Source organism: Diabrotica undecimpunctata, chromosome 6 (genome assembly GCF_040954645.1).
Source record: "Diabrotica undecimpunctata isolate CICGRU chromosome 6, icDiaUnde3, whole genome shotgun sequence".
Classification (NCBI taxonomy): Eukaryota; Metazoa; Arthropoda; class Insecta; order Coleoptera; family Chrysomelidae; genus Diabrotica; species Diabrotica undecimpunctata.
The window spans coordinates 112,466,158-112,486,724 of record NC_092808.1 but is presented as its reverse complement, the minus strand read 5'-3'; the positions used below and the strand labels follow the sequence as shown (position 1 = coordinate 112,486,724).

The window sequence follows — 20,567 nt, the reverse complement described above, 5'->3', positions numbered from 1 at the left end:
GTTAAAATGGAGACACGCCAAACCTCTGCCTGTCATAGTTCGACATGTGGTTCAAACGTTTATGAACGTTCGTTGCAGACAACTTTATGCATTTTAGTCCGCACCAGTTTTATTAGTTTGAATGTTAAATGAATTATCCATGGACTAATAAAATATACTTTTTAGTACGTTATAAGCTTATTTAAAATCAATAAAAGTATCAAAGGTGTCGACATCAAAATTTTTGTTGTTTTCAGTGTTGTAAGTCTATGTACAACCACTTTAATATAAGCCAAAAAGCTGATCTGCATAATGCACTCTCACCTTGTGGGATCATAAAAGACCTAATAAAAATAGGTTGATTTCTAAAATAAATATGAATGTGATTGCTCCCCACAAACTGCAGCTGCTTTAAGTAGATATTGGAATGAATCCCCGCCAAAATCAATTTCATGGTATAAAATAGGTCATAAAAGAATTCTTCAAAAAAACTGCTGTCTGCCCTCAAATCCCACATTAAAAATCCCGTTATTCCCAGTTTCTCCTCATTATTTTGAAAACCTTGACAGACGAACAATTCCGTACACGCACGATAAACTCTTTTCTTCGTTCTAGTTAGAGATGTAACTAAGCAAGTAAATTCTAAGAACAGTTCTTGTTCCTAATTACAAACCTTTCCCTTTCTGTTGTTCTAATAATTAGCTTTGACTTAATTTTTAATCTGTATCATTTAGTTATTATAATGACAGTTTTTTTGTGGTAGATAATGATCTTTCGGCTGCTCACAATATTTATGTTTATGATGTTTATTGATGTTAATGTACTTACTTGGTACCTAATTAGTTATAAAATAATAATTATAGTGATCATAATAATATGCTAAAGCGTACTGGAATTTATGATATTGTACGTTTATTATAGTTTCATAGTATTCTACCAAATCAAAGGGGCAATCGCAAATTTATGCAACCCAAATAGCACAGATTTGAATTTAGATAATTTTTGAAGGGCTATTGGATGATTGTATTTTTATGGATCTTTAAAGCGCGCCGATTTTTTTTGCGAATTAGTCGGGAGGTAATAGATCTTTATGTAGGTAGGTATATAATATGTACCTAATTTATGGCAAAGCCACTGGACAATTCAATAGACATAATACGACCGAATACCGAAACGTATATATATTTTAGATCTTAGATAAAAAAAAATTCATTTAAAAAAATATTCCCTAAAAACGATAAATATTGATTCTTACGGGTTTAGTGTTAAAAAAAGATAATTCCAGAATGTCAGGAAAAGAAAGGGAATATAAATTATAATACTAATATACAAATTGTAAACATTTAAGTGAATTTATAGCTCAGAAATAAAGAAAAGTATGTTTCACGTTCCTGTTACAACATACCGGTTCCCTTTCGTCGGTAACACCTCTACTTCGTCACTTCGTTTTGGCCAGTCGCCATTGAGCAGCCATTTTGGTGTGTAAGGAGTGCTCAAGTACCAAAAATCAGTGATCTAAATAATTGTTTTCGGAAAGAAAAGTATCAAAACTGCTAGTTAGTGACCCATATGGCTTGTTTAAATACATTGAAACAAGAGATAAGGACATTAGAATCGGTTTTTACGAAAAATCATGAACGGTTTCAGATCATCTCGGCCAGTGTTGACGAATTGACATGTAGGTTTATTGGAAAGAATGCTGTAGAATACACGATCCATGCGAATATTACGGTAAGTGAAATTTGCTGCTTTCGTAATTTAACCTTAGCATGTCTGTCTGTAGGTCTTCAGACCTCGAATTTCACTGGGTAGGCCTCCCAACAAAGGATTTATTTTTCTTGTTTTTTTGACGTTTATCATATGTACTTATACAGCTGTTTTGTCACTTTTAATGTCACTCTTTCTAAATAATTGCTAAAGATATTATACAAAAATCCACAATAGATAGGTTTTTTAATGGCGAATAAATATTATTTTTTAAAAATTATCCCCTATATCCATTCAATCGTATTCCAAAAAAAAATAATCTCGGGATAAATTATTTATTGTTTAAATTACAATTTTTGGGTCGTCTGTTTCAATTTTATCTACTTTGTTCTTCCAGATAATTTCATAATTATTGTTTTCTATTATAATTGATCTTATTGACTTTCCTATACTTCTTGTTTAAAGTTGAATTCCGTCTGAAGTGAACAATTCATATTTTGCTATTTGAGAATTTCATTTTCTTTACTTCTTTATTTCTTTTAGTGTTTGTTCTGCGTATATATTTGACAGTTAAGGTTATCTTCTATTCCAATATATTTTAATCCTTTAACCTCTTCTCGATCATACAGCTGATTTAATTACATTTTTACTGGGAGAATATATTGTCAGTTTATTGTTTCTATTTTTGCTCTAGCTTTATAGCCATGAAAAAATATAATTGGAATAGGCTATGAAATGTTATGAATAGGCTTTATCAATAAAAGTTTTGTTATAGAGGTATATTTAAAAAAAAAATGAGAAAATCAAGTAAAAAATGCCATTGAACCCAGCATAAGCAAATATTCAATTCAATATCAACAAAAAAATTTGGATATCATTTTTTTAAGGCACACTTACTGTGGTGTGAGATACTTAAGGTTATTTCATATATTCAGTTCATAATCAATTGATAGTGAAGAATTACAAAATAGATTACTAATGATGGTGTAAAAGCACATCTCCAGAAACAAAAAAGATTCAATATTCTATACTTTTTTAATGATAACATAATAAACAGTAACACTTGGATGCTCCAAGGGCATATTGACATATCATATGAAACATTTAACATTTTTGTATAGTTCTATAATAAGTTCATTTATTCAATCAACATCAATTAACAATGTGGAAAACTGAGAATAAGAATTCACAACAGAAAAGTGTGAGGAAGACAACTCACTAGAAATGTTGCACAATTTTGTTTGTTGCAAAGAAAAGAATGTGTTTATGACTTTAATGGAGACTTTCAACAATTTGTATAGTTTTATGTAAAGTTTGATTCTAATTGTACTATTAAAAGAATTATTAGTTTCCATTTTTGTTGTATGATTACTGTTATTTATAACGTTTGTAATTAGATATGAAATAATAGATTGGTAAAAAAAGTTCTGAAACTGTTACATTTAGAGATTAGAATATTTAATTTCTGAATTTAATAATTTTCGAAAACTATATCTGACTTGGACATATGAATTGTCAAACTGTATTTAAGTAACTTGTTTTAAATTTGACTAACATGTTTTCTTGATGATAAATTTTTGACACAATTGACACAATTATAAAAATAATACTTATGCTGTTTCAAAAGAACAGCAAAATACTTTTAGCTACTCAAATGTAAACCAGAATATCCACAGTTTCATAGGCAGTCACAATAGATATGAATACAGTAAAATACCATGAGTGATGACACAATTTACAATTCCAAGATCATTTAATATACCATTATTAGGTATCTATGATTCTGGTGAAAATGATCTATTAAACTAAAATTGTTCAGAATAGCATTAAAAAATCACGATCATAGCTTTATTTGTTAATATACTTAGTTTACATTAAGATGCCATAATTAGAAGTAATACTCTATATACCATTAAAAGAATATGCTTTTGCTACTTTAAAACATGTTTTATACAGTAATTACTATTTAAATGGGAATAAGCCACAATTAAAGGTTAAAGTATGTTGAATTAAACTAATGTTTGTATTTTGAGAAAGATTTCCAAAGTGGAAATTGAAATGTCAATAAATGTACTTTAATCTTTAATTGTGGCTTATTCCCATTTAAATAGTAATTACTTTAAAATGCCACAAGAAAATAGCTTCAGAACAATGTTTTATACACTAATATTGTCATTATAATTTTTATCTACACTGCAATTATTTTTTCAAAATTTATATTCACATCTTGAAGATAGACAGTTTAAAGTTTTATTACATTTCTGACAAATTATTGCCCTACATGTATACAAAAGTAACCAAAAAGGCTTAATTGTGTTTGTCTGCAGGTTGTCTAAGGTCGGCCCCACACATGGGATCCAACATTGACGCCAATGTTGAAGCCATTGTTGGGTCAACTGTGTTCCCACGTTTGGTGGGGCATCCACACATTCAGTTGAGTATTGGGGCAATATCAGTCTGTTCCCTCTAGAGCCAACATTAACATGTTCAACATGGAAATTGCAGTGGCTACGACTGTTGTGATAATGAGTGCATATGATTATATTTTTCTACAAAAAAGGCGAATTTTATGTCATTTTGTCTACAGCTTTACTTAAAGCTACTAGATCTTTAGAGATGCCGTATTTGGCAACTGCAGACTGAATATATGAGTGTAAACCTGATGTCGAGACTCTGAATCCCATTTATTCTTTTATTAACTTAATTCCCAAATTTCTTAGCCTTCTATTTTGGCTATATTCTGCATCAAACGTGACTTTAATCCACAGCCGATATATGGAAGTACATATTTTAAAAGTTACATGACCATATGACAGTCGTCTATTAGGACAAAATGATCTATATTTCAAAATTAAAAGTATATATTATGTACTTCTTTAAAATATTTAGATAAGTACATTGTTTTTTGGTGCCTGAAAGGTACTGAAAAAACCAGACATTTATATTATTTATTTATGTATGAAATAGCCTTTTGAGCATAAACGCAGTTCTGATAGACCACCGACAAGTATCGGAGTGTTAATTCTAAACAACTCAACGGAGGTAACTCAGGTGGCTGAAGATCGATTTTTACATGTTGTAAATTTGATTTTTAATGCTGTAATTGTTTTTTAATCTTTAATTTTTATTTTCTAAAAAGAATACTGTGTAAAATGGCAGCACAAGTGTTTTAAAACAAAACAGAACACAAGGACTCTTTTTATAAACTGTGGCTTGTCATTAGTTTATTTTCATTCAGGATTCAGGATGCGAATATTACGAGCCAACAACTAAATTATGTGCAAATAGCATAATTATACGCCGACTGGAACACTGCTGTAGCGCCAATGTGTGGTCGGCATCAACGGCAACACCAATATTGGCGCCAATCCCTATGATGTGTACGCAAAAACCGACAACCCACGGAAAACTCCCAACGTTGAAGCAAGTCATAAAAATGTTGGTGCTAACATTGGCCCCAACACAGTTTTGTCGGTACACATATTGGACGACCGCTATTGGGGCCAATGTTGGCCCCATGTGTGGAACCGGCGTTACATTGGTTTTGTGCCTCTTTCCACATATTTATAACAGCACTATTAGAATGTCTATTTCTACCAATATATTTATTGTAATAATATAACTTAGTTTGTCTAAATTAATTCAGTAGTGTTGAATTTACAGTGATAATAAGAAGATAGTCTTAACACTTCATAAATCATCAATTCTATACAAATTCTCTTTTCTGTTCACTTTTGCAATTTGTAATAATTCAGGTTTTGTAAGTTTTACATCATACTTGATGTTGTTTATTTTCAACCAGGTAATAATTTCCATTCTAATCAAAACGGTGGAAGGTTGCTTTTCTAAAAGAACACTGTGATATGGAGAATTATCCATCACAATTAATGATGGTTCTTCTAAATTGGAATTAATTGTTTACTTATCCACTTAGTGAAAATGTCATTGTTCATTTCCCCATGATAATGAGCTATTTTAGAGTTTGAGCAAAATAATAAACTTACTTATATTATTATTATAAAATATTTACCATCATACTCTTCTGGTTTAAATACATTTTTAACACTGTTGTCTTGCCAGGAAATTGTTTTATTTTCTTTTGAATAAATCCACATTTTGTCCAAAAAACAAGATATCTGGGATGCACAATAGATTTTCTATATATTTGGCGAAGGAACTTGGGTCTTAAAGCAGCAATATTGGTGCACTCCATTAATGATCTTTGATTCTTGTCCTTTTCTTATTTAAATCTCAATTCTTTTAACAAAATACTAACAAATGTTTTGCCAATAAATACAACTTCTTTATCCCTTAATTCATTACTTATACTTTGCAGAGTAGATGTTTCTTAAAAAAAAACATATAAGTACAGAATAAATATTAATGTTTTTAACTAGTTAAATGTAAAGAAAATAAATTCTTGGTTTTATGGATATTTATGGATAAATTATTTTAAATTCAAAAACTGACAAGAAAATGTCAATATATATATATATATATATATATATATATATATATATATATATATATATATATATATATATATATATATATATATATAACAGCTCTTTTATTAGATGTTGAATCAGCATACGACAACGTTAAGTTAAGTATACTATATAACAAAATGACACAAATAGGTCTTCCCGAATGTTTCTGTCAAAAAATAATAAAACTATATGACTGTAGAAAAATTTATATATCAGTAAATGGTAACACAATTGGTCCAAGGTTAGCGATGGATGGTTTACCTCAAGGAGGAATATTAAGCCCGTTGTTATATTTAATTTATACTGCTGATCTAGTAAAAAATTTAAACTCCACAAGAATTTTACAATTTGCTGATGATATAGTAATTTATAAAGAACATATTAAAATGAAAATGCAGTCAAATCCATTGAAGAAGGAGTCAAACATATTAAAACATGGAGTAAATTACATGGACTAAATATATCTGATTCCAAAACTAAATTATGTATTTTTACAAGAAAACGAAAAGAGATACCCAACTACATCTTAATAAACAATATCTCTTATCCAGTGCAAAGTTATGTTAAATATTTGGGTATTACTCTTGATAGACAGCTTCTCTGGAAAGAACATATAGACAACATAGTTAAAAAAACAGAAAAGGGAATAAATCTTCTTCGATTCGTGTCACACTTACGGTGGGGAGCAGATACAAATATTTCTTTGTTATTATTTAAAAATAATATAAGAGCTATTATCGACTATGGATCAATATTATACAGTGACGCATCACAGTGTCATTTAAACAAAATAGACAAAATCGTTAATAAATGCCTTAGATTGTGTATAGGAGCCCTAAGAAGTACACCCATTAGTAACCTACAACTCGAATGCTGTGAAATGCCAGTGGATATAAGACGAAAAAAACTTGGCATCAGACTTTTAGTTAGATTGTACGAGAAAAAGTCAAGTTTAATATCCAAAATACACCAGCTGTTCTTAGCAGACTTAACAGAAAAATATTGGATAAAAAAGAAAACTCTAAATATAGTAGATTTCTATTCAAAAATGACAATATATGATAAACAACTATATAAATATGACTTAAACCCAAATTACAATATTGACTTTAACACTCTGGAACAAGTTCAGGTATACTTCTTAAGGGATTACAGCAATTTACCTTTATCTTTAAGAAAATTAATGTTTATATCTGACAGTTCACAATTGTTCAAAGGTTATTATATGCTATATACAGATGCATCCAAAAGTATTGAAGGTGTGGGATGTGCATACTGGGATAACAATAATAAAAACAGTAAAATGTTTAAACTCAATTCCATCATGAGTATATACACAGCTGAATTAATAGCTATAGTGGAAGCACTAAAACATTTATCTAAATTAAATCATTCAAAGTTTATAATTTATAGTGACAGCAAAAGTTCTTTAAGTAAAATTGGTGCCATAAATCCTAAATCAAAAGTAAATTACATTGAATTATATATAATAAATAAAATTAAAGAACTTCAGCAACAAGGCAAAACTGTTAAGTTGGCATGGATTAAAAGCCACTGTGGAATAACTGGAAATGAAATAGTAGATGAATTGGCAAAAAACGCGGTTACACAAGGAGTATTAACTCATTATCTTTGTACGTCTAGAGATATAGAATCAGACATATACAAAGAGGTTAAGAAAGAATGGAAAGAAAGGTATATTAATGAGAATATAAATACAGGAAACCATTACAAAGCAATCAGAAACTATATTACGGATAAATCTTGGTTTTCTAAAATGGAGTTGACAAAGGATATGACAAGAACTATATGCAGAATGAGATTTAACCACTGTCTTACACCATTATATATGTTTAAAATGAACCTAGCTGACAGTCCACAATGTACTTGTGGTCAGATAGGTAACCTACAACATAAAATTTTGGACTGTTCTCTTATATCTAATAAGATTAATAATTTTTTAAATTCGCTGTATTCTTTTACCGATGTCCACCATCCCATTAATTTAAATTATTTATTAACATTAGAAAACAATGAGTTTTTATATAGATTATTGTATAAACATGTTTTAGATATTAAACTCAAATTGTAATTGTAAATATAGAGTAAGTATTTCTTTGTAAATTGTTAGAAAAAAAAAATAAAAAAAAAATAATAAAAAAAAAGTAAAATAAAAAAATATAAGAAATAAATAATAATTAAAAAAAAATAAAAAAAAAATAAATAAAAATAAAAAAAAATAAAAAAAGAGAAAAAATGAGGAACTTGGACAGTCCACAGTAAAGTAGCTATTGAATTAAGTAGATAGCTGCAGAAGAGTTTGCTGTGGAACTCTGAAGACCTCATCACCTATTTTATATATAAATAACTAAAAAGCACCTGATAGAAAAAAAAACTAGAAACAAATTACAAAAAAAAACGACTATGTATTAGAGATCAATACTACTTAGTAATAGATTTAGGATAAGATTGTATAAGAAACAATGACTAATGAAAAATGAGTAAAAATTGTAAGATTGGCGAATGGATTTAGTGTCCGCAGTCATATAAACCCAAACAAACAACAACAAATACATATATATATATATATATATATATATATATATATATATATATATATATATATATATATATATATATATATATATATATATATGTGCGTCACGAAAAAGAGGCCACCTAAAATTTTTGTTATTTTTTAATTTTTACGAATCATACCACAAAGTGATTTTCATTAGATGTTGTGTAATGTTTAAGAATATGTTCTAAAGCAGTATGCAATCATTTTTTAAATAACAAATGTCAAAAAACAACTTTTTCCAAAATAATGATTTTATTGAAAAATAAAAAAAAATTAACATTGTACATTTTTTCTGTTTTATTTATAAAATTACAATTAAGTCGTGATTATTAATACTGTGTATTACCACCTCTATTGTAAATTACACCCCCCATTCGATTTGGCATTGACTTGATCAAATTCTGGATGTGGTTTTGAGGAAAAGCTTTGCATTCACAAAAAACTGTATATGAAAGCTGAATACTTTTCCTTTAAAACGCATCTTGATTTTTGTCTATAGGACATTTAAATCAAAAGATATCGAATTTTTGCCTTGGACCCGATACAAATTTTATTGAACATTGATTTCGCGCGCGTAACTGACATGCAAAATCGACGGTCGCTTCAAGCACTGTTTCTAAGAGAAACGGTTCATTCTGCACAAAAATTGCTTATAAACATTTTTAATTAAAATTATCCCAGCTACATTCTTTACGGTGTTTAGATTCTTGGTAAATCGATTTTTTTGCGTTTTTACCCCCCTGCCAGGGTGGTTTTAGGGGGAAACCCGGGGGTAAAAGTTGTAAACGTCTTTGCATCTTTTTTGGGGTCCCAAAATGAAATAAATTTAGCAAAAGTCAAAAATTACAGATATAAAAACTACTACTACTACTAAGGATTTCCACAGTTTTCACTGTCTTCCTTCACTCAACCGTTTTCTCCAATTTTCCCTGTCATTCCAGTCTCCATCTCGCAGGGTTCTTTTCTCCATAGCCTCGTCGATTTCATCTCTGAATGACCTTCGGGGTCTTCCTCTCTTTCTTCTTCCAATCGGGCTCCATTCTGTGATTTTGTTTATCCAGCGTCCTCTGTCCGCTCTTCTGACGTGGCCGTACCAGGATAGTCTCTTCTCCTCTATATAGTCGATTATGTCTGATTGCACTCCCATTCTCCGCTTAATCTCTGCGTTTTCAATTCTGTCTCTTTTTGTAAGTCTACAGCTTCTCCTCAGGAACTCCATTTCTACTGCTCTTATTCTACCTCTATTTCTCTTGTTTATTATCCAGTTTTCGGACCCATATGTCAGGATACTTCTTGTCAGGGTATTATATATTCTCTTTTTTGTCTTTATCGTAATGTTCTTATCCCACAACACTGAGTTTAGTTGTCTTATACAGTTTCTTGTTTGTCTCAGTCTGTTGTTTATATCTTCTTCTGTTGTTCCCTGGTTCGATATTATGGTTCCTAAATACTTGAATTTATCTGTTCCATTTATTTGTCTTCCCTCGTCTATCTCTAGGTTTCTCATATCCTTGTTTTCTGTTGTTCGTATTCGGTTTTCTCTAAGTTTATTTCCATTCCGTTGTTTTTATATCCTTCTTCTAGTTTTCTGAGCATAAAGCTGAGATCTTCTTCATCTTGTGCGATGACTACTTGATCGTCGGCAAAACTTAAGGTGTATAGGTATTCGTCTCTTACTGGTATGCCCATTCCTTCGCACTTTCTCCTCCATGGTTTGAGTGTCTTTTCCAAGAATATTTTAAACAGAGTAGGGGACGTAGCACAGCCTTGTAGAAGTCCTTTTGTCGTCTTAAATGGATTGTAGGCTTTATTTCCACATTTAATAGCTACTTTGTTTTCTTTGTATAGTGCTTTAACTGCTTTTATTAGTGTTTGTCGGATTCCGAGATCATTCATTGCTTCCCATAATTTGACTCTAGGTATTGGGTCATATGCTTTCTTTAGATCAACAAAGGTCAGATGGACCGGTCTACCTTTTGCCATTTTCTTCTTCATCAGTTGTTCTAATGTGTACGTATGATCTAGGCATGATTTTCCTACTGTGAACCCTGCTTGGTCTTCTCCAATTTTTCCTATTATTTCAGTTTCTAGTTTTTCCTTAATAATTTTCCCGTAAAGTCTACCTACCGACGATATTATACTAATTCCTCTATAGTTTTCACATTTTTTCCTTTTTCCTTTCTTATGTATGGATGTGATGTATGCTTGTGTCCATTCCGCAGGTATTTCTTCTCCATTTAGTCCTCTTTCGAACATTCTATGTAGCATGCGGAATAACTTTTCCGTTCCGTTTTTAATTAGTTCGTTTGGTATTCCTCCGGGTCCTTTGGCTTTTTTGTTCTTCAGTGTCTTGATTGCTCTCTTAACTTCTGCCAGGCTTATTTCTATCTGGTCGTATGCCCCATTCCCTGCATGTTCTATATTCTCTTCCTGAAATTGTGGACGGTTTTCTGTAAGTAGTTCTACGTAGTATTCTTGCCACTCGTTTTTACTAATTTTGCCGATCTGGGTAATTTCGGCAAAATATAAAAACTAACTAATAAAATAAATTTCAATATAAGGAGACGGAACAAACACTAAATCACCTTTTTTTTTCGACAAGATGGCAGATTGATAATTTTTTGGTATTCACTTTTAACTATTAAAAAACCAAAAAAATATAACGTTTTGTTTTTTTTTTCAAAATCAGATTTCTCTGCTCTTTGACTATATTACACATTATTTTATGATTTAATACTTTAATAATACAGTGGCTACTCGAATTTCTTAAACATTTATAACGCGACTTTTTTCGATTGGCGATAGAAATATGGAGGCAACTTTTACATACTATGTTCACTTTTTATTCCTATAATGTCTTTAGTCTGTACTCTGCAGTTTGTGTTTATACTTAGGATAGATAATCGGCTGTTGCTTTTATTTTTAATACAGGAAGTCCTTCTTGGTGATTGCGGTTGTTACAATTTTAATCTCAACACTACCATAAGATAAGTGTACAATAGTATATAATCACTGTATTTATATTTTAAATATCCTCCAATCATATCATATCATATTATGGATTTTGAACAGGACTCTGGGAACTGTTGGTTCCCAGAGTAGTGTTGGTGGGAGTGACTTCAGTGAGAAATCCACTTATCTTTGGTCTGTTCCTCATTTTTTTAGTCTTTTCCAACATTGATTAGTAGTATGTTAAATATTAGTGTTTTTTACATTAAAAACCAATTTTTTGGAATCATAGTTTTCTTATCACGGACTACGTACCGAATATGTACATTGATCGGTACAATGGATCGCGCCTGGGTGTAAAAAAATAAAAACAAAAGGGACGCAATGTAACTAGAGATCACACGACCACACACAACGTGGAGTAGCAAACGCAGCCACATGCGTTTTTCTTAATAAAATATAATAATTGAATAGAATAGAACCTAATTAAATTGTATTAAAAACCATCGCTCTGTGCGGAGAGGATAAGAAAGCTATGCTTACACTCTTCGATAAATCCCTTAGTGCCACATCCCGTTTTTTTTTCTATCGTCTCAAATACAAACAGAAAGTTAAGAAATGAAACACAAAGCTTGCCCAATTTCTTAATATTAACATAGCTAACATAGAGTTTTACTAACATTCTGTAAGGCAAAAATATACAACCAGTATTATATAACAGACAGCTTCCAAGAAAAAGATACAAGAATAGAGGATTAAGAAAAAGTTCAATTAAACAAAAGATTATTGTGAAAATAGGTAATATCAATGTCTGAATTGGTGGTCTCAAAGTTAGACTTTTTTTTATGTTAAGGAACAATTACATATTTTGATTTAATACGAAACATGGTCAGTGTAATTCCAATATCTTGAAAAAGTGAAAACGAAATTTTTCATAGTGATATTAAACATTACCAATGCTATAAAATCAGAAATTGGTTTTGAATACAGCAGCAAAATTTTATCGACTTCTCTAATGCGAGCTAAGTGCAAGTTTTCTAATGCGAAAATAATTTTTAAAAAATTTCTGAAATAAAAATTGTAAATAATTTTTAAATGTAAATGTTTCATATATATTTAGGGGATTCTACAGTATTCACTGCATTCCCTCGCTCAACCGTTTCCATCTCTCTCTGTTGTTCCATTCTCCATCGTTTAGTCCTCTCTTACTCATGGCGTCGTCTACTTCGTTCCTCCAGGATTTTCGGGGTCGTCCTCTTTTCCTCCTTCCTATGGGGCTCCATTCGGTTATTCATCTGCCGTCCTCTTTATCCATCTGCTGTCGCTAGTTCTTCTTACATGTCCATACCATTTTAGTCTTTTTTGTTCTATATATGTTAGTATGTCTGTTTCTATTGATGTTCTTTGCTTTATTTCTTCATTACTTCTCCTATCCATTCTGGTTACTCTGCAGCATCTTCGCAGGCATTCCATCTCTGTTGCTACTATCTTACTGCTGTTTTTCTTGTTTATGATCCAATTTTCAGCCCCATATGTCATAATACTTCGCACTAATTTGTCTGCCATTGTGTGCTTATTGGTTTTTTTTATTTTACTTATTTTAGGTATAGGTATTTTTTTATGTTAAGCTGTATTTTCACTCAACAATGTTCATATGTTCTTTGAAATATTAAATCAAGTAAAGCTTAATTGAATCCAATGAATTAATTAAATCATTTCCGCTAATTAGCTTCCTGGGCAACAATAATAATCGAAAAAATGTTAACTATCTCAAATTATCAATATCAGAGGCATTTTGAAAAAAAATGTAATTCTTTGATATCATCAGCATAGTGTAATACAAAAAATAGCAGCTGCATTATCTTACACTTGTACAACACTTCATACACTTTTATTAAGCAAACATAACTGTAATCTATATGTAAATGTGTAATTTCGCATAATTTTAGTGATTTTGCACTGCTGTTCATTATCTCTTAATTATCTTTCTATATTAAAGATATAAAAAATACGGCAGGGGACGATTGCGCCGATGGTACCTACTATAATCCGGCCAAGTCAATCAACGCTTTTTAGGCTCTATTGTCTCTTCAAGGGTGAGTTTTTATTTATTGGAAAACGTGAATCTGCATATTACCGCTCTCCGGGACTAAGTGGAGGCTGTAAAGCAGAAGTGTCAGAAGGATTTCCTACTTTTTGGACGCCGGTTGGATCAAGCCCGCTACTAAGTACAAGTTCCATTGGGAAAAACGGTCCTTTTCAGATTGTTGGCCTTATTGTTTTGTTCGGTTTAAACGCATGGAGGATAGTTGTGGCTGTGTCCTCACCTAGGATCAGGTATCGTTGTGCAATGAGAGTGGGAAACCATTGAAAACTAATCTCCCCCCGTCCTTGTGATTTTGAATGCGATTTGGAGTGTACGGGGTGCTCACTGTTTAGTGTTTGGTGTATATGGATGTGCGAATTTGTGTAGTTATTGGTTGTGTTGTTGGCTTGTTTTTTTTTGGTGTTTATATGTTTATGATTGTTAGCTTGGTGGGGGTAAAGTGTGTGTGTGTGGGTAAATGATAAGTGTATATATGAATAATTAATGTGTGTGGGTAAATGATAAGTGTATAGTATATATGAATAATGAATGTGTGTGTTGTGTTGTGTATTTATGTGCGGAGTTAAGTGAAGGTTTGGTTTATGGAATTATTGTAGCAGGAGGTTGATACGGTGTACCTATACAATGTATTGGACATTTTAGTCGAACCGTAACGGAATTGCTTGATCTTAGAATCTCACATTTCATTCGTTCTTCCTCGATCTTAATACCGTTCGAGAATGCGTTAGTGAATTTAGTTTCAGAGTTTGTAAAAAACTCTAATGAAAGAGGTGGGTTGATTTGTAGAGCGGGCAATTATACGAACTATTTTGGTGGATGGGAATTTGTTTTCGGATAGATTAGCCTCGATGATTTTTGGGATAGTTTTTTGTCGACCTCGGCAAAGAAGTAAAAGTTTTGTTGATCATTTGGAACGGGCTGCGGTTTAAGGGGGTTTTTAGATTTGAATCCTGAATTTATGGAAATATTGCTATCTCCGGTGATATGTCGAAAACGTTATGCTAGTACTTAAATTTTGACACTTTTTATAAAGTTTTAACTATGTTTTTTATACCACAATACAAGTGTGAAGTGTTTTAACTTCTGTGTTTTTTTTATAAATTTTATTTATAGTGTATCTAGTTTTAGAGACACAGTATCTTGGAAAATAAGGTCATTCTGCTACCTTAAGGTTATCGACACGTCGACACATAAATTTTCAAACATGAGATTTTTATTTTAAAACTGTATGAATTGAACTTCATATTCCTTTTGTAAACATTGCAATTCAATACCCTCTGTATCCTTTGTAAAATTTAGAAATTCCAGCAGGTAGAAAAAACACAAAAGTTTTATTGACAATGTCTGCACGTTCAAGATGTCGATAACCTTTATGTCTCTCATAGTATATATACCTGCGTAATCGTTAAATGTATAGGGGTGTGTGAGAAAATACCAAATACATTCCGTTAAAAGTAAATAGAAAACATGGAGTATCATTCAATCAAGTATCATTTCAAAATCGATTAATATACTCCACAGTCCATTAACCTAAAAAGTCAAATGAACAACAGCGAGCTGTATCTTCGTACATCTTTATATTCGCAATATCTGAAACAGAGGCGTTTTCTTTTGAGACGTCGTGAAAAGCGTCAGTTTGAAAATGATCATAAATTAATATTATGAGCAGCATTATGTTTGACACAAGTAATGTGAATTTCCTGAATAATTTTACACAGCAATCTAATTTTCGCAGGAATATTTCATACAAAGCTTTAATATCTGATATGTTTAACTGACAAAATACATGGGGCGTTTTTGCAATCGGACATTGTAGATTTACAACAAGATGTACAACTTTGCCATATATTTGAAACACATTATTAGGACTATATCGAAAAATTATTCTATAAGAGATGGAAGTTTTGCGATGGGAATCTTAAAATTGTACAATTCATTGTATATTCGTTCGTCTTATGAGTTATAAGCCAGCCCATCTTTTCCGTATTGTTCATAGGCTACTTCTACGGTCTACACAGTAATGTGGCTTATTGCCAGTAACCTTATCGATCATTGTCAATTAACACAGTACTGGGGTGGTGAAGACACGAGGGGAAATATTCAAGGCCATTTTAACACCAAAAATGTTAACGATTGTTAATGATTTTAACTGTATTATGTATTATTATTATGTCTACAAATAAAGGAAACTAAAGTATATCTAAAAAATCAAATGAAATAATGAAATTCATCAAAGAATTATTAAAAAATCATTTTTAATAACATGATTTTTATACGTGTATGTTTAATAACATGTTTAATAGACATAATTTAAATAACTTTACAAACAAAATCCTCTTAACTTAACAAAACATCAAAATAAGAACCGTTATATTAACATGGGTATTGACAAAATGCAAAGCACAGAAAAAATATAGAGTATATTATTAAGGGAGTAGGCGCAAAATTTCGGGCCAATGCTTTTTAAATGCATTCATTTTTTTCGAATCCTAAAATCCTAAATAAGTATTTTTTAAAAATTTAAACGCAGAATGACAGAATACATTATTACTAAGGGCCGACAGTCCCTGAAGACTTCTATAATGTTTATTTTAATAAGTTACAGGGGTGAAAAAAAAAGAGAAAATTTAGTGTGATTTTTAATTTCAAATATCTTATTCAAAAAAACTTTTTGTTTATTCTAAGGGACTTTCGGCCCTCGGTAATAATGTAATCTTAAATTCTACGTTTAAATTTTTCAAATATATTTGTTAGTTTTCTCAGGATTCGAAAAAAATGATTGCATTATATTAGAATTCGTTTAATCGCATTATGCCTTCTTTCTAGCCCTTGCCATATTTCGTGAACTTTACATTTGGGTGTAAAGCTGCATAACTTAAGAATGTTATTTCCATTGTTCTCTATAGTTTCTTACGTTATAGTTACATGGGTAACGAAGTTTAATATTTATTTCTCTCCTAACTTTGTTCAGCGGACTTTTATTTATTGTTCCACATACCATTTGAAATTAAAAGAAGAATAAACCTTACAAATAGGGCATACTATTGATTCCAAAAACAATTCCACTCAAGAAATATGCAAAGAAAAACTAGAATTGTTATATACAAAACACTACTGAGTAGCTGAGGATGGTCCTCACATATTAGGCAAAAACATGGACTATAACGCAGAAGGATGAAAGACTATCGGGATTATTCGACCGTAAAATACTCTGCAAAATATTTGGAGCTGTAAACGACCAACTCTTTAATGAACTAGACATCGTAACGTTAATTAAAATACAGCGACTTAGATGGACTGGACACATAATAAGAATGCCAGACAATAAATGTATTGCATTGCCAAAAAAGCTAACGACAGGAACTTCTATTGGAAGAAAAAGCAGAGGGCGACATGGAATTATGTGGTTAGAGGGAGTTGAGACCGACTTAGGGATACTAAAAATCAGAAGATGGCAACATGTCGCCAGAAACCATCCATAGAGGATTGTCGAGCCAAAGATGATGATGATGATATATACCATTTGAAATTTATTGACATTGTTATCTATGTCTTTATAATACACTCACCGGCACTATTAACAGCCCACCTCTATCATGCGTCACCCTGTTTATTTACATTAACTACTATGGCTTATCAACTGTTTCGTGTTCTGTCAAGTGGGTACGCTGACAAAAATTAAACACTAATACCCTCAGTTTGTTTCCTAAATTTGTGTTACCGTGTTACAATTTTCTGTTATTTTATGTCATAGTGTGCGAATATTGTTTAATTTGAGATTTTAGTGTTTGATTATTGTTTGCGACTATAAAAAATGCCACTCGTTGCAACTGATGCAGCTAGGCAGTGGCTTTAGTTGTACTAGAAGGGCATACTAGAAATATAATGCTATATAATTTGTGTCAAAACGTTACTATTTAAAACAAACTAGAGTTGTTTGAAGTTGGTTTTATAATAATAATAATAATAATACCCTCTTTTATATTTCGTGCAATATTAGCAACCAAACAAAAAATATTTGTATTTACTTTGTCCAAGTAAAACTCTTCAAACACAATATTGCCAAAATATTATTTATCGATAATTGTACTTGATACAGCTCCTAGTACTGAGTTAGTAACTAGTTCTATGTTTAGTAAATGAAATGCCGAAGATACGAGAATTTCTTTGGGCAATAATGCGCGTTGAAGTACGAGATTTTCTTTATGTCGAATAAGTAATTACAGTACACTATTGGAGATACAGGAGATTTTGGCAATACACAGATTCAGTCCTTTTTCAGTGGGTGATACCAAAAGGTCAAATTCACAAAAAGGCGCGTCGAATAGTATATCGCTTGTTATATACTATTTCGGCGACTTTAAAACAGTTCTTCCGGTCACAACACTTATTTGTCATTCTATATGTTCCAATAACGGAAGACGGATAGACAGACATGGATAAATCAAGGTTTTCACAATGACTTTTTATGTTCTTCTTCAGGTTCCTTCTCCAATCGGAGATTGGAAATCATCATCGCTATCTTAATTTTATTGGCCGCGCTTCTGAATAATTCTAATGAGCTGCAACATTCTTTCTTCATTCTTTGTAACACCTCTATATTAGTTACTTTTTTAGTCCGCGATATTCTGTGGATACTCCTGTAGCACCACATCTCGAAGGAGTTTAATTTTTTGATTTCAGACTGTTTTATTGTCCACACTTCCATGCCGTATAGTAAAGTAGAAAAAACGTAACAACGTAGTATTCTTGTGCGGATCTCTAGATTAAGGTTACGGTTGCAAAGTAAGTTCTTCAATTTTATGAACGCGTTTCTTGCCATTTCTATTCTAGATCTGATTTCTTTTGTTTGATCTCCATCTTTGGTTAGCCACGTTCCTAAATATTTATATGTTGTTACTCTTTCGATCATTGTATTATTGATGATCAGTTTATCTACATTTTGTGGTTTTTTGAGAATATCATTGATTTCGTTGTCTTGAGATTCATTTGCAGTCCGTACCTTTCACATGCATTGTATACATGTTGTATTATGTACTGTAGATCTTCCATGTTACTTGCAAATATGACCGTATCGTCCGCATATCTAATATTATTAATGCTATTTCCGTTGACCAAAGTACCTTCCACAATATCCAATAAAGCTTCTTGAAATATCACTTCACTGTAGACGTTAAATAAGAGTGGTGAAAGTATGCACCCTTGTCGAACTCCTCTAAGTATACTTACTTCCTCTGTCAGTTCTCCTTCGACCCTTATTCTTGCTTTCTGATTTTGATACAGATTCGATATAATTTGTAGATCTCTACTATGTATGTTTTTGGTCTTAAGAATACTTAAAAGCTTTTCATGTTGAACTCTGTCAAAAGCTTTTTTAAAGTCTATGAAGCAAGCATATATGTCCTGATTCATATCCAGACATCGTTGTGTCAGAACATTGACTCCGAATCATGCTTCTCTAGTTCCTAGACCCTTTCTAAAACCCATCTGTGAATCACTTATTTCTTGTTCTAATTTCATGTGGATTCTGTTATGTATGATTTTAAGGAAGGTTTTCAATGTGTGGCTCATTAATGCAATTGTCCGATAGTCATTGCAATCTTTAGCATTTGTGGTTTTTGGAATCGTTACAAAAGTTGAGAGAAGCCATTCTTTGGGTATGTGTCCCGTCTTGTATATGGAGTTAAAAAGATCTACCAAGACATCAATATTATCTTCATGAATTATCTTCAATAGTTCAATTGGAATATTATCGGGTCCTGGAGCTTTTCCACCTTTTGTATGGCATAAATAACTTCCTCTTTCATTATTTCTGGTCCCGTGATTTCTCCGTCAACTTCTAATTGTTCTACTTTTTGGTCACAAAATAGGTGTTCAATGTATTCTTTCCATCTACGTAATTTGTCTTGCGTTTCAGTTATACTGGTACCATCTGCATTTGTTAATATCCCGATTGGTTTGTTAACGATTTCCTGAAATCATTTCTTTAACCTTCTTATGGGTGTTGAAAGTGTCATACCTTGCCTCACATTCCTCAATTTCTTCACATTTAATGGACATCCATGTTTTCTTAGCTTGTTTTATTTTCTGTTTTATTTGTTTATTAATTTCTTGATATTTAATTTTATTTTTGTTTTTATGTATTCTTCTTTCGTCCATCTTTTCGAGAATTTCTTGTGTCATCCATTCTTGTTTGGCAGCTTTTGTAAATGTTAATGTTTTCCGTCCCTCAGTCTCTATTGTGTTCTTTATATTCTTCCATTTTGTTTCAATATCTGTAGTGTTCTTATTTTGTTGTTTTATTTTGGATACTCTGATTTATTTTATTTCGAGTTTCTTGGTATGTATTTGGTTCTCTTAGTTTATCAGTGCATATTTGTGGTCTAGATCCTTTCATTAATGGTTTTCTCAATCTTACATTCATATTTGCTACTACTGGGTTGTGGTCCGAGTTTACATCTGCTCCAGGGTAAGTCTTCACTACTGTAATAGAGTTCTTGTACCTGTTCCTTATCAAGATGTAATCTATCTGATTTCTTATAATTCTATCTTTGCTGTCTCCAGGAGCTTTCCACGTGTAGAGCCGGCGATTTGGTAATTTAAACATTGTATTCATAACTACCAGTTCTTCTGTTTGGCACATCTGAATGAGTCTTTCACCACGCTCATTTCGCTCACCCAATCCATACATTCCAACACAACTCTCCACACTTCCTCTATCCACTTTGGCATTGAAGTCACCCATTAGTATCAG

General features: G+C 31.5%; 1 protein-coding gene across 1 annotated transcript in view; it reads left to right on the top strand.

The window, feature by feature from the left end:
* The first annotated feature begins 1,422 nt into the window (after nucleotides 1-1,422).
* LOC140443745 (ubiquitin-conjugating enzyme E2 Q2) overlaps nucleotides 1,423-20,567 on the top strand; it is a 78,161-nt gene continuing 59,016 nt past the window's right edge. The window contains exon 1 of the mRNA XM_072535156.1: nucleotides 1,423-1,710. Coding sequence (XP_072391257.1) covers nucleotides 1,549-1,710 — 162 coding nt within the window. The 5' untranslated portion in view covers nucleotides 1,423-1,548. The remainder of the gene's footprint in view (nucleotides 1,711-20,567) is intronic.